The 13,880-nt window shown below is 42.0% G+C and overlaps 1 protein-coding gene across 2 annotated transcripts in view; it reads right to left on the bottom strand.

The window, feature by feature from the left end:
• CBFA2T2 (CBFA2/RUNX1 partner transcriptional co-repressor 2) overlaps nt 1–13,219 on the bottom strand; it is a 164,130-nt gene extending 150,911 nt beyond the window's left edge. For both annotated transcript variants that reach the window (XM_024743180.1, XM_024743181.1), the window contains exon 1: nt 13,114–13,219. In XM_024743180.1, coding sequence (XP_024598948.1) covers nt 13,114–13,147 — 34 coding nt within the window. In that variant the 5' untranslated portion in view covers nt 13,148–13,219. The remainder of the gene's footprint in view (nt 1–13,113) is intronic.
• Nucleotides 13,220–13,880: the final 661 nt, after the last annotated feature.

The following is a 13,880-nucleotide window of genomic DNA, read 5'->3' as shown; positions in this document are numbered from 1 at the left end:
TGAACCTTATATGAAATAAGAGGATGAGACTACTACTACCTCACTTGATTGCTGTAAAAATTAGATAATGTGTGAAAATTGTTCTGAAATATGGTTGGTTGATATTATTTCTGTTAATGATATATAAATAAGAAATGACCAGGACTTCCCTGGTGGTGCAGTGGTTAAGAATCTGGCTGCCAATGCAGGGGACACAGGTTCGAGCCCTGGTCCAGGAAGATCCCACATGCTGAGGAGCAACTAAGCACCACAACTACTGATCCCGTGCACCTAGAGCCCATGCTCCACAACAAGAGAAGCTACTGCAATGAGAAGTCCGCGCACCGCAACAAAGAGTAGCCCCTGCTCACGCCAACTAGAGAAAGCCCATCCGCAGCAACGAAGACCAAATGCAGCCAAAAATAAATTAATTTTTTAAAAAATGAACATACTGACTCCAGTAGAAGACAAACAGTGTGAGACTCTACATTATAAAACAGAGAATATGCGTTTCATAAGTAGCAACTAGACAACCAAAATTGATTTCACCCAGATACACTGTTTCCTTAACACCTAATTCTAAAACAAAACAAAATGAAACACCCAACAAGCAAATGGAACTCTCATACATTACTGTTTAGAAATGCAAAATGGTACAGTGCAGCCACTCTGAAAAACACTCTGAGGGTTTCTTAAAAACTTAAACATGAAATTACCATAGAACCCAGCAATCCCACTCCTCTTTACCCAAAAGAAATAAAGACATATGTCCACAAAAGACCTGTGCATAAATATTTAGAGCTTCATTCAAAATCATCAAAACAGGAAAGGAAACAACCCAAATGTCCACTAACTGGCAGACAGATTTTTTAAAAATCATGGTAAAGAGCTTCCCTGGTGGTACAGTGGTTAGAAATCCACCTGCCAATGCAGGGGACAAGGGTGCGAGCCCTGGTCCAGGAAGATCCCGTATGCCGTGGAGCAACTAAGCCCATGCGTCACAACTACTGAGCCTGCGCTCTAGAGCCCATGTGCCACAACTACTGAAGCCCGCGTGCCTAGAGCCCGTGCTCTGCAACAAGAGAAGCTACTGCAATGAGAAGCCCGTGCACTGCAACAAAGACCCAACGCAGCCAAAATAAAATAAATTAAAATTAATTTTAAAAAAAAATCATGTTATATCCACAAAGTGAAATGCTACTCAGCAATAAAAGGTTACTACAGATACAACATGGACAATTCTCAAAACAATGAGAGTAAGTGAAAGATATCAGATACAAAGGCCATATATTGTATGGTGTCATTTACATGACATGGAACAGAGAGAGAGAGAGAGAGAGAGAGAGAGAAACCACTAGAGGGACAAAAACCAGTATACTAGTCACCAGGGGCTGCTAAATGAGGGGAAAGGAGCACGAGGGATCTTTTGGGAAAGAGAAAGAAAAAAGAAACTACTCCATTTACACATCTGGGGAAAAAAAGGAATACTTAGTCATCACAATATTTATGCTCAATCTGGTTCAGTATTTGCTTAAGAAATTTTATCTAAACCACCTAACAACTGCTAGGTTAAACCTCTCTGTGGAGGTCTTACAGGGATGCCATGTTTTCAGAGAAACCATTCTTTTTTTCAGTCAGTATTGGGAGAAGCTCATTGGTAACATCAAGAGATGGGGTACTTCTCTTTTCTAAGGAATCAGTATTATTTTGACAGTGCTCACTCTGGTAGTCACCATTATTTGACTTTCATTCATCATCTCCTACTTCATTCCTCCTGTTCTCCCTGTTCCAAAACCCCCAAAAGGGAAACCTATAGTTCTCACCTACAAATATATCTGAGAAATAAGCAACACTCAAATTCCTTCTTTGGAGTTTGAAAGGCAAACCACTCAGTAGCAAATCACTCTGCCTTTTTCACAAGAAAAAAAAAAAGAAGGAAAATTTTCACTATGTGCCAAAACCAGCAAGCCAACAGCTGCAAATTACTACAACCATATAAAATTTAAAAACTATTCACCCAGGGTAAGGAAGACACTCCATGGCTGAGAGTCAATCAAATGCGCTTCCAAAAGGTGAACAGAAATACTGAGATTTATTGGCAATTCCCTGGCAGTCCAGTGGTTAGGACTCAGCGCTTTCACTACCATGGCCCAAGTTCAATCCCTTGTCAGGGAACTAAAGTACCGCAAGGCACCACATGGCCTAAAAAAAAAAAGTATACATCAAATTTCTGTAGGTTGAATTACATCTTAAATCATTGAGGAGCTACCCCAAAGTAACTTCTATACACAATACATTGACCATATACCCTCAGACTAAAAACAAACAAAAAAACCTGTAATCAAAGAGGTTTACAAACTGAACTTCACGGTAACATGGGTTAGCAATCTTGGAGCTATATATTTATATTTATATTCTAGGTTTGGGCAAATAAGTAAAATATATTGTGGATTATGTGAGTCAGGCTTACAATCCCTAGGTAAGTGAAGGGACTTAAAAATATGGAAAGGATAAAGGCTAAACGAAGTTTGTGGTATTGGAAGTATTAGTCTGAACACACAGTTCTGAAACCAAGTACCCTTATCAAGATTATGATTAATCTATCCAAAACTTTATTCCCTTTCTTGTCCCCTCTGACCTCAATCCTGTGCTAACTGAACACTAATCAACCATAGTCAGATGAGTAAAACTGCTATTGTTGATAAAAGCATTAACGAACTAAAACTGCTGTTATAAACATTATCATTAACATACAAACTCAGGTTGTTCCTCCAGCACAAATTGAGCTAACAGATCCCCGAGCCATGGATCACTTTGGCTGGAGAATCGTAAACCAGAGACGTCCTGACTCCCAAAACTACAATTAAGAAATGTCACAGGGCTTCCCTGGTGGCGCAGTGGTTGAGAGTCCGCCTGCCGATGCAGGGGACACGGGTTCGTGCCCCGGTCCGGGAAGATCCCACATGCCACAGAGCAGCTGGGCCCGTGAGCCATGGCCACTGAGCCTGCGTGTCCAGAGCCTGTGCTCCGCAACGGGAGCTCAAAGACCAGGTGGGTTTGGATCCGACTCCCTTGCTTGGTGCCCTGTAATAAATCCTTACTTTGCTGCAAACTACCACTGTCAGAGTTCGGCTTTCTGCACCATGGACATAGGAGCCCTTTGCTCAGTTTCAGTTTTTATTACATGTAGATAAAAATAGAAATTTAGATATATGCGTGTATATATATGTATGTGTACATATATACATAGATTTTTTAGCTCTGCCCATTAAAAGGATCTGGAAGCAATAACATCCCATAGCAATGAGCACATACAACAACCACATCTTGATTTCTAAATAATTTTCTCCACTAACAGGAATTAGGAGAGAAATATCTTGGAGAAATGGCTGATTCCAATGCTCTGGTAGGAAGATAAGCCTGGAATATCTTTTTTGCGCCAAAAAGTAAGGAAGTAGTCCAAGAATGTTGGGAACTTGTCAAAAGCTAGCTTGAAGGGGTTCCCACTGCCAAATCTGGGACAATGTGAAAAACACAATAAATAACGATGGTAACAGATTATAACCTGCTACATAAAATAAGAATCCATATCGAGTTGGCAAAAAGGTTCATTCAGTTTTTTCCGTAAGATGGGTCTAGTAGCACTTAGCTGTCTTTAACTTCATTCCAAACAATTTGTTAGATTGTATGTGACAGCTGTCATATCAGTATGTATTTAAAAAAAACTTATCAAAGTTGGTGAATTTTTGTGTAGCCATTTTAATATTGAAGGTGGAAGAAAAAAGCAACATTTCTGGCATATTATGCTGTATTATTTCAAGAAAGGTAAAAATGCAACCGAAATGCAAAAAATGATTTGTGCAATGTATGGCGAAGGTGCTGCGACTGATCGAATGCGTCAAAAGTGGTTTGCAAAGTTTTGTACTGGAGATTTCTCGCTGGAGGATGCTCCACGGTCGGGTAGGCCAGATGAAGTTGATAGCGATCAAATCGAGACATTAATTGAAAACAATCAATGTTATATGACGCGGGAGACAGCTGACATACCCAAATATCCATATCAAGCATTGAAAATCATTTCCACCAGCTTGGTTATGTTCATCACTTTGATGTGTGGGTTCCAGATAAGTTAAATGAAAAAAACCTTGACCTTATTTCTGCATGCGATTCTCTACTGAAACGTAATGAAAACGTTCCGTTTTTAAAACAAAATTGTGACAGGCAATGAAAAGTGGATAGAGTAAAATAATGTGGAATGGAAGAGACCGTGGGGCAAGCAAAATGAACCACCACCAACCACACCAAAGGCCAGCCTTCATCCAAAGAAGGTGATGTTGTGTATATAGTGGGATTGGAAGGGAGCTCTCCATTATGAGCTCCTTCCCAAAAACCATATGATTAATTCCAACAAGTACTGCTCCCAATTAGAAAAACTGAAAGCATAACTCAACAACAAGCGTCCAGAATGAGTCAACAGAAAACACATAATCTTCCATCGAGATAATGCAAGACTGCATGTTTCTTTGATGACCAGGCAAAAACTGTTACAGCTTGGCTGGGAAGTTCTGATTCATCCGCTGTATTCACCAGACATTGCACCTTCAGATTTCTATTTCTTTTGATCTTTACAAAATTCTCTTAATGGGGGCTTCCCTGGTGGCGCAGTGGTTGAGAGTACGCCTGCCGATGCAGGGGACACGGGTTCGTGCCCCGGTCCGGGAAGATACCACATGCCGCGGAGCGGCTGGACCCGTGAGCCATGGCCACTGAGCCTGCGCGTCCGGAGCCTATGCTCCGCAACGGTAGAGGCCACAACAGTGAGAGGCCCGCGTACCGCAAAATAAATAAATAAATAAGGTTCTTAGTGAAAATGCAAAATGTATCTTTTATTTTTACTTAAAAACCGAAGGCAATTTTTGGCCAACCCGATACATACAAATAAGGGTTAGAAAATGCTCTGCAGTAGAATATTAACTAAAAAGCAAAGAATAACTCATAGAAAATCACAGCACAACTATCAGAGTAATAACTGACTCAGGCAAACATCATCAATAGATGCTACCACCAATGGATAAAAGTTTGAAGGGACTTCCCTGGCGGCGCAGTGGTTAAGAGATTAAGAATTCTCCTGCCAATGCAGCGGACATGGGTTCGAGCCTTGGTCCGGGAAGATCCCACATCCCGCGGAGCAACTAAGCTCATGAGCCATAACTCCTGAGCCTGCATGCCACAACTACTGAAGCCTGTGCGCCTAGAGCCCGTGCTCCACAACAAGAGAAGCCACCGCAGTGAGAAGTCCACACACTGCAACAAAGAGTAGACCCCGCTCGCCACAACGAAGACCCAACACAGCCAAAAATAAAATATAAATACATAAATAAATTTTTTTAAAAAGAACATTATTGGAAAAAATGGCAAAATTTGAATAAAGTCCGTATATTAGATAATAATATTGTATCAAATCTGTATTTCCCGATTTTGGTAAGTATATTGCTGTGGTTACGTAAGAGAATGTCCTAGTTTATTGGAAATATACATTACCTTATTTATGGTAAAGAAGTATCACATTTGTAGCTTACTCTAAAATACAGTTCCAAAAAATAATATGCATGTATAAAAAGAATATAGAAAATATAGTAAAATGCTGACATTTGGGGAATCAAGGTGAATGGCATACAGGAATTTTAATAACATTCTTGCAACTTTTTCCTAAGTTTGAAATTATGTCAAAATACAAAGTTTGAAAAAAAAAAGAAAAAGGAGTAAAAAAAAAAAAAGTGGTTTTTGAAATAATGTGATCACCACCCTTGAATATGTTTGTGTTTTTCTAACACAGTATGGTGTAATATATTTAAGAAGAAATGAGAGTATAGTTTAAACCACTGAGGCAGACCAACCCATCAAGGGAAAATTAAGGAGGAGCTTATGAAAACTATAGCTCCTGAGTTCCTAGCAGCTCCAGGCAGCTATTGGATGAATGCCAGGGGAGCTAAGACCATCATCACCTCATCCCCTACCTCTCCTTCACCACTCAGAACTTGCCTCTCCTAAGCCACCTCTACCTTTAATCTCGGCCATAAAGAGAGCTTGCTTTCTGCCTGCCTCCTCCCTGTGAAGTTGACTCCACGTCTCAAGAGGGAAACAAAATGAATCACACTTTCTCAATATTAAGGACAAAAAAATCCTGCCATATTTTTGGTGGATAAAAATGTCACTAGTGGACTTCCCTGGTGGCGCAGTGGTTAAGAATCTGCCTGCCAATGCAGGGGACAAGGGTTCGATCCCTGGTCCGGGAAGATCCCACATGCCGCAGAGCAACTAAGCCCATGCGCCACAACAACTGACCTTGCACTCTGGAGCCTGTGAGCCACAACTACTGAGCCCACGTGCTGCAACTACTGAAGCTCACATGCCTAGAGCCCATGCTCCGCAACAGGAGAAGCCACTGCAGTGAGAAGCCCGCACACTGCAACCAAGAGTAGCCCCCGCTCGCCGCAACTAGAGAAAGCCTGCGCGCAGCAACAAAGACCCAAGGCAGCCAAAAAAGAAAAAAAATCACTAGTATTTTAGCTTTTATGGGGGGTTGGGGAGGGGGAGAGGTTGGATAGTGGTAAGCAGACAGTAAACTAGCTAAAAACTATATGTGAATTAGAGGAAATGGTGATTTTGATTAGTGTAGCTCTAGGGATATAAGGTAAAAATGAATAAATCTGTGCTATTTCAATGTCTGTTCTCATGTGGCTTTGAAAAATTAAAAGCAGGCAGGACCTCTGCATGAAGATGGCTAAGTTAACAAAGGAATAAGGGAAACACATCTGTAGGAGAGGAAAAGGTCAAAGTAGTGTGTCAAGGGAGCTGTGCTATGCCTGGTATTAACATTTCACTTGAGTTGGTCGAGAGGTCAGATTACATATTTGTTGCCATCAGCTAATTTAATTGAAAGGTCTAGCCAACTCCAAAGCTATCAATTCAGACAGAAGGTTACCTAGCTCTGAGTTACTCTGAATTTTACTTTGATTTCTGCATTTGATTACAGCAATACAAAATAGAGGGGTAGAATCATATTTTAAAGAGCCACATTCCAAAGTAAAGGTTCACTGCATAGTCCATATACTACATTTGATGATCCATATTTGACAGCTCCTCACAGGGCCACGTAAAATTAGCATGGACATTTCTTGGGCTTTTGATGTTCACTGCCATCATCTGCTTCACTGCTAAAATCAGGAAACATATGGAATGAATTGGTAAAATATGCTGAGAGTTTCTGCTGCCTTTTTTTTTGTTTTTAATTCATCACTAAGGCCAATTCAGGATACCTCTAAACAAGACCAAGATCTAATACAGCAATCTTTAAATCATATCCATCCACAGAATATTTTAGATGTTAGGGAAAGAAAGTTGTTGAAAAAAAATGATGGGAAATCAAGTATATTCAGGGAGCACTGGTATCCTTGGGAACACATGTCTAAAAACCTTTAGCTTACCTGGTAAAAACAAGGAGCCACGTGATAGAAAGTAAAAAATAGTGGGTTTTGGACTCAGATCTCAATGAATTCAATATCAGGACTGAACTAAGTGGGAATAGTGTTATCTGCTGCTGGTTAACTGTGTGACCTAGGGGAATTTATTTAACTTCTCTGAGCCTTATTTCCTCGTTTGTAAAACAGAGATACTAACTCCCTCTCAAGGATGTTCTAAGAATTACATGAGATAACATACATGAAAAGTGCCCAGCAGAAAATCTAGCAAAAACATTTTTTTAAAGAATTAAACCGGACTTAAAGTCAGATTCAGTTGACATATCTGCTAGACTCATTTTACAAGTTTAATTTATGATACCCCAGCTCCTATAATTTCAGATAGCCTCAAGGCCTTTGAGGGGCCAGAGAGAGAAACCAGAGACAGAAGCAAAAGCTACTTAACCAGCCATAATAAAACCCAGAGACAGGCTGTACTAACTCATATTGCACATGGGGCCAGTCAATACAGTGCTAGTAGGCCCTAATCTTACTCAAGCAGAAACTATAACTAGGGCAGAGATTCTCCCTCAGCCTTCAAACTTACAGCGATTTTAAGTAAATCTTTACAATTGAGTGATCATTTTCTATAATGAGGTTCAAAACAATACTCTAAAACTAAGGATTGGGCTTCCCTGGTAGCGCAGTGGTTAAGAATCCGCCTGCCAATGCAGGGGACACAGGTTTGAGCCCTGGTCTGGGAAGATCCCACATGCCGCGGAGCAACTAAGGCCCTGTGCCGCAACTACTGAGCCTGCGCTCTACAGCCTGTGTGCCACAACTACTGAAGCCCACACACCTAGAGCCTGTGCTCCACAACAAAGAGTAGCCCCCACTCGCCACAACTAGAGAAAGCCTGCGCACACAGCAACGAAGACCCAACGCAGCCAAAAAAAAAATTTTTTTTAATTAATAAAATAATTAATTTTAAAAAACCTAAGGATTGAAGCTAAAACTGGCAGGTGAGAAATCTTACTTCCCCACCTCTTTCCTCCTGCTTTCCTTACCCTGGAGGAAGTATGAACTTAGTGAATTAATTCATCTTTATCCTAGTGCTACATTCAGTATACTATCATTTAAACCACCCTTCCTGGGACTTCCTTGGTGGTCCAGTGGTTAAGAATCTGCCATCCAATGCAGGGGACATGGGTTCAATCCCTGGTTAGGGAACTAATATCCCACATGCAGTGGGGCAACTAAGCCCACGCACCGCAACTACTGAGCCCATGCACTCTAGAGCCTGCGCACCACAACTAGAGAGAAGCCTGCACGCAGCAACGAAAGGTCCTGTGTGCTGCAACTAAGACCTGACGCAGCCAAATAAATACATAAAAATCCATCCTAAAAACTAATAAATGTCCCTTAAAGGAAAACCCTAATAATTAAAAACAAATAAATAAATAAACCACTCTTCCTGTCTAAAAGCTTTCAGCAGCTACCTTAATGTTAAGAACTCTGGCTCTGCAGTCACAAAAGATCTAGATTTTAATCTGGGCTTGGTCATTTATTAGCTCTATGACATCTGAGTCAATTTCCTAATCTATAAAATTTGTAAAATAAGGATATATAATCTAACTAAAAGAACGAAGGATTAAAAGGCAAAAGATGAGTATAAGCTTGGCATGGTATCTGTCCCAAAATAAACATTCAATATTAGTTATTATTACTATTATTATTAGGCAGGAGTTATCCTCATTTACAGATTAAACAAACAAACAACTGAGTCTCAGAGGTTGAATACTTCCCAGTAGAACAGGGCCTCAAACTCAAAGTCTGCCTCCAAATTCTGCTTTTTCCATTATGCCAAACAACCTACCTCATGTACATCCCTGCCTTTTTAAACAGGCTACTAACTGCAATTTAACTAGTCTTGATTGTGTGGTCACAGATTATGGGTGTTTTTAATCTTATTCCATTTTTTTTCATATCCAATAGTTTGGGAGGAAAATGACTGAATACATCAATGTGGCATAGCAGGTAATGACCACAGGAAAGGATGAGACCCTGTCTCTCATTGGGGGTAGTATCCTTACCTGGGGTAGCCTCTCTCCTCTCCAAGTGCATTTGTTGCTTTAAATCTGCTATGAGTTGGGCTCGGTTAAGTACCCTGAGACTCGTGACAGTACATCTAAGCCTGAGGAACAAAGTAAAGGCACACTTTCCAAACCTAGAAAGAGCAATCACGCACATAGAGAGAACCACCTTTAGAATAGCAATCTTCAATCAAGGGACACAGCTAGTCAGAGACAACATCCAGAGGAAGGGAGCAGGGTAATTCAATTCCATAACCTCAGGTGGGAAGGAAACTAGTTGATGTAGTCTAAGTAAGTCAGCTTCCCAGGGTGGGAAAGGACGGAGAGTAGACCTAGAGGAACAAATAGAAGGCATCTAATCCAACCTCAGAGAAGTCTTTCTGGTGCACTTTCTCATCTCTTCTTTCATTCTAATGGGTAAGTGACAGATAAAGAGAGAGTTACTGAACATGACAGTTCTCACCCCTTTTGAATAGTGATGCTTATCTACCGTAAAATATTTGTGAGCTTTTCATTAATGAGTATGGTCATTTATCATTCCACTTGTAACTGTTCAGAATTCTTTGTAGGTTCAAGGATTTACATACCTTTCTCCCCATTTATGGACTTCGCACTTACCTTGCTAGGCAAAATAAAATCACAAAAATGCAGATACTATTATAACCCTCAAGGAGCTTACATTTAGGGGTTTACATTCTTAGATAACTTAAGAAGGCAGAATGAGTGCCACCAGAGACGAAAGAGCTGTTGTGCTTTGAAAATGAAAAGTTCTAGAACAGGCTTCCTTGCTGTCACAACCGCTAGGCACAACTCCAGCCCGAAATCACTTATCTATTAACAAGGTATACAAGCTTCAGTCAGGTTCCCTGCAGGTCCAGATCTGGAGAACTACCACCAACCCTCAACAGCCTCCCAGTTTCCACTCTATACCCTCAGCCAATAAGGTTCAAGCCTCATTCTTCTGGAAAAATCCCTTCTCCTTCTTAGGCCTGGTTCAAATGTCACCTCCTTACCTGAACCTTACTTGGACCCTCGAAGAACATTTAGTTGTGCCTACTCTACATTCCCAAAAGCCTTTGAGAACTTAAAGCACTTTATCATTACCCATGTACTTGTGCAGGACCCCTACTAAATTGTGAGATTCCAAGTCGTCTTTGTATCCTCAGCCACTAACAGCACCCAAACTAGTGTGTCAAGCCCAGTGTAAGTACTTTACACATATTAAGATATACATTATACCAATATGTACATATTATCAATCTTCACAATAAAACTGCAAATGAGATGATAGGAACTCTCATCATTTCGATTTTACAGATGAGGAAAATAAAGTGCACAGAAAGGATAGGCAGTGCTGAAGGTCTCAAAGCTAGTAAGGATTGGACCCCAAGATTTCAACCTAGGCACAACTCCAGAACTGAATTTCAACAGACATCATGGGTTGAGGGGAAGGTCCGACTACAAGATCAACGGTCTCCACCACAGGGGGCATTGTTACCATTCACACACTTGGGTGTGGAAAGACAATACTGTAACTTCTACTTATATTTGTTTTAGCTCATCCTTTTGTAAAATGTCTATTTTTGCACGTTATAAAATATACATAATACAGTCTACACTGTAATTTAAAACAAACATTCACATAAATATGTGTGCATACTCAACCATATTTACTGATATAAACAACACTAAAAACATCTGAGGCCCTACCCTAGACTATCTCCCCAAAGAACTCTGAGCTCCTGCATTCTCTCTACCTAGTTTCAGTTAAAAACATCAGCCAATCAAGACTATAGGTAAGCTTCTAGAAGCAAGAGTCTGCTCTTACATATCTATGGAAGCCCTACATCAGCACAGGGCCTGGTACTTAGCAGATGGTCAATGTTGAATCTAACTGTATCATGAGAACGTCATTTTAAAAAATTCTCTCAACATTTTAATGCAACTTACTATTACTTCCAAATTAAAAGAAAAAGCATACTGAGTACATTGCTTAGGAATATAATAAAGAATTCTCTTAGGAACACTATAAATAAACGAATAAACAAACCTTAGTTACATAACAGAACCAAAAAATTGGACTTTAGGGTTTATTTTAAACTGAAAACTGCATAAAAGAGATTTGGGCATAAAAATTTTAACTTCAGATAAAAGGTCCTTTCAGTATACAGAGATAGTGTACCTTTGTCAGACCTAAGGGTCACCTCTGTCTGCCTCTCTTTAGTTATAAGCTCCAAGAGGAATGGATCAAACCATTAAAAACAGCAACTGCAAACTTGACCATGAAGAAGCATTAGCTGGGTGCACCTACTTTGCATTTCTTCAATCCAACATTTAAGGGCCATCAAACAAAGAAGAGAGGCTGTGTAAAGCCTCCCCTTTATGTGTGGAAGCTCCTGTTCCTCAGTTTCATCCTCTGCAAAATGGGCATACGCAAATACTTAACTCTTAATTACATTACCAGAGTTAAATGAGAGAAAACATGCAAAATGGTTTTATCTGTTTCCTCATTTAAGGTCTCTCTCCCCTCCCCCCAACTAAACTCAAAGCTTGAGTTTGGTCTGTCTAGTTTGATGCTATATTCCCAGGGCCAAAATGGTACTTTTTACTTAATAGATGATTTAATAAATATTAAATGAATAGAATGCAAAATGCCTTCTGCTCAAAAGATATTGGTTATTATGACTATTGTAACAAGAAACAATTAAAATTTTATTGTTATTATTAAGAGACCCACCCCTCCTCCAAGGATCTCACAAGTCTAGGTGAACAGTAGATAAATGCTGAAAAGGAGAAATGGGGGTAAGAAAAACAATTGAATCATAAAGCAGGGCTAATCTAAGACAAAATTAAAATCTCGAACACACACACAACCAGAGCCCAATTTCGAGTTTTTTCGAGTGAGGTTCCCCCTGGTTAAGGTTTATCAGCAACTACAATAATGACAGTTTTCACGCTTGTGTATGTGCCAGAGTCCGTGTCAAGCCTCCTAACGGGCCTCACAAAACCCAGAACCAGGGTGGGGAGGGGTTGGAGATGCTCTTCACACCCTCATTTTGCAAAAGAGGTAACTGAGGCTCGGAGAGACCCAAGGTCACAGCCTGTAAGTAGAAGAGCCGGACTGTGAACCAAGGCAGTCAGACCCCTGAGCCTGCACTCAACAGGCCCCTCAAAGGGGCCATCCTCGCCTCCTCCACCATCCGCCACACATCCGTCGAAATTGGGCGTGTGGAATATTTCTCCAGGGCCGGACTTAGTGACCCCGACACAGGGAGAACAAAACAATTCTTGTCCGCGGGCAAGTTAGATGGACACCGGCCCGGCCGGGGCTCCGAGGCCGCGGTCCCGACAGACTCGCGCACGCCATGAGCTCCGAGCCCTCGAGCGCTGCAGGAAGAGCTCTGGCGGCCGCAGGAGCCCGGGAAGGCCCGGCCCGCCGCGTGACCTTGGATCCGCCGCCCTTCTTGGGGCCTCAGTTTACCACCCTGGCCTCGTGCCGGGTGCCTCTCGGGAGCTCGCGCCTGTGGAGCCGCAGGCCTTTACACGCCCCCCTCAGCCGCCCGCCTTCCCGCCCCGCTTACGCTGGAAGGCGGCCGCTCCGGGGACGCCCACCATCGCCAAGCGCCGCCGTCCCGCACCTCCTCCTCCACCCGCGGCCCGGGTCCCTCGCGGGCGCCGCCGCGGGAACCTGTAGCAGCCAAGCTCTGGCCCCAAGATCGGTTCCCACTAAACCCCGCCCCCTGACCTGCCCCGCCCCTTCCGCGCGAACCTACTACCCTATCCCGGCGCATCCTGCTTCTCAGTCCTGCTCCTCTGCGTCACGCGCACCCATCACGTGCACGGCCCACTCTTCATACACAGGGATTCCAACTGTGGCCAGGGCAGCTGCCTGGGCCCAGAGGTCCTAGGGGTCGGGGCCTAGCGGGCAGGGCACAATGCTCTACCGGAGTCGTCCAGGTTAAGATCTGGTCGCCTTTGCGCGTGTCTTTGGGCAAGTCACTTCCCCTTTCTGGCCTACAGTTTTCTAAATGTCTAAAATGTCATGCTCATAATATTAATAACTGTTAGCTGTAATTATTATTATTGAGCTAATTTTATACACTCCATCCAGTTAATCCTCACAATGAGGGTGAGAAATATTATTCTCCCTTTTCTACACATGCGGAAAGGGCTTTCGCACCAACCACATTGCCCACTGTGTACTGTTAGCAAATAGCAGAGGTGGGATTGGAAGCTAGGAACTTCTGACTTCAGACCCAGTACTTTGAGCTACTCTGAACTATCCTGCCTCCCAAAGTCTCAAAAACAGGCATGAAAATTAAAACAAGAACTTAAAATTTCTAAACTC

This window comes from Neophocaena asiaeorientalis, unplaced genomic scaffold, assembly GCF_003031525.2.
Source record: "Neophocaena asiaeorientalis asiaeorientalis breed wild unplaced genomic scaffold, Neophocaena_asiaeorientalis_V1.1 scaffold82, whole genome shotgun sequence".
Lineage (NCBI taxonomy): Eukaryota > Metazoa > Chordata > Mammalia > Artiodactyla > Phocoenidae > Neophocaena > Neophocaena asiaeorientalis.
The sequence above is the reverse complement of the archived record's forward strand: the minus strand, read 5'-3'. Positions and strand labels throughout refer to the sequence as shown.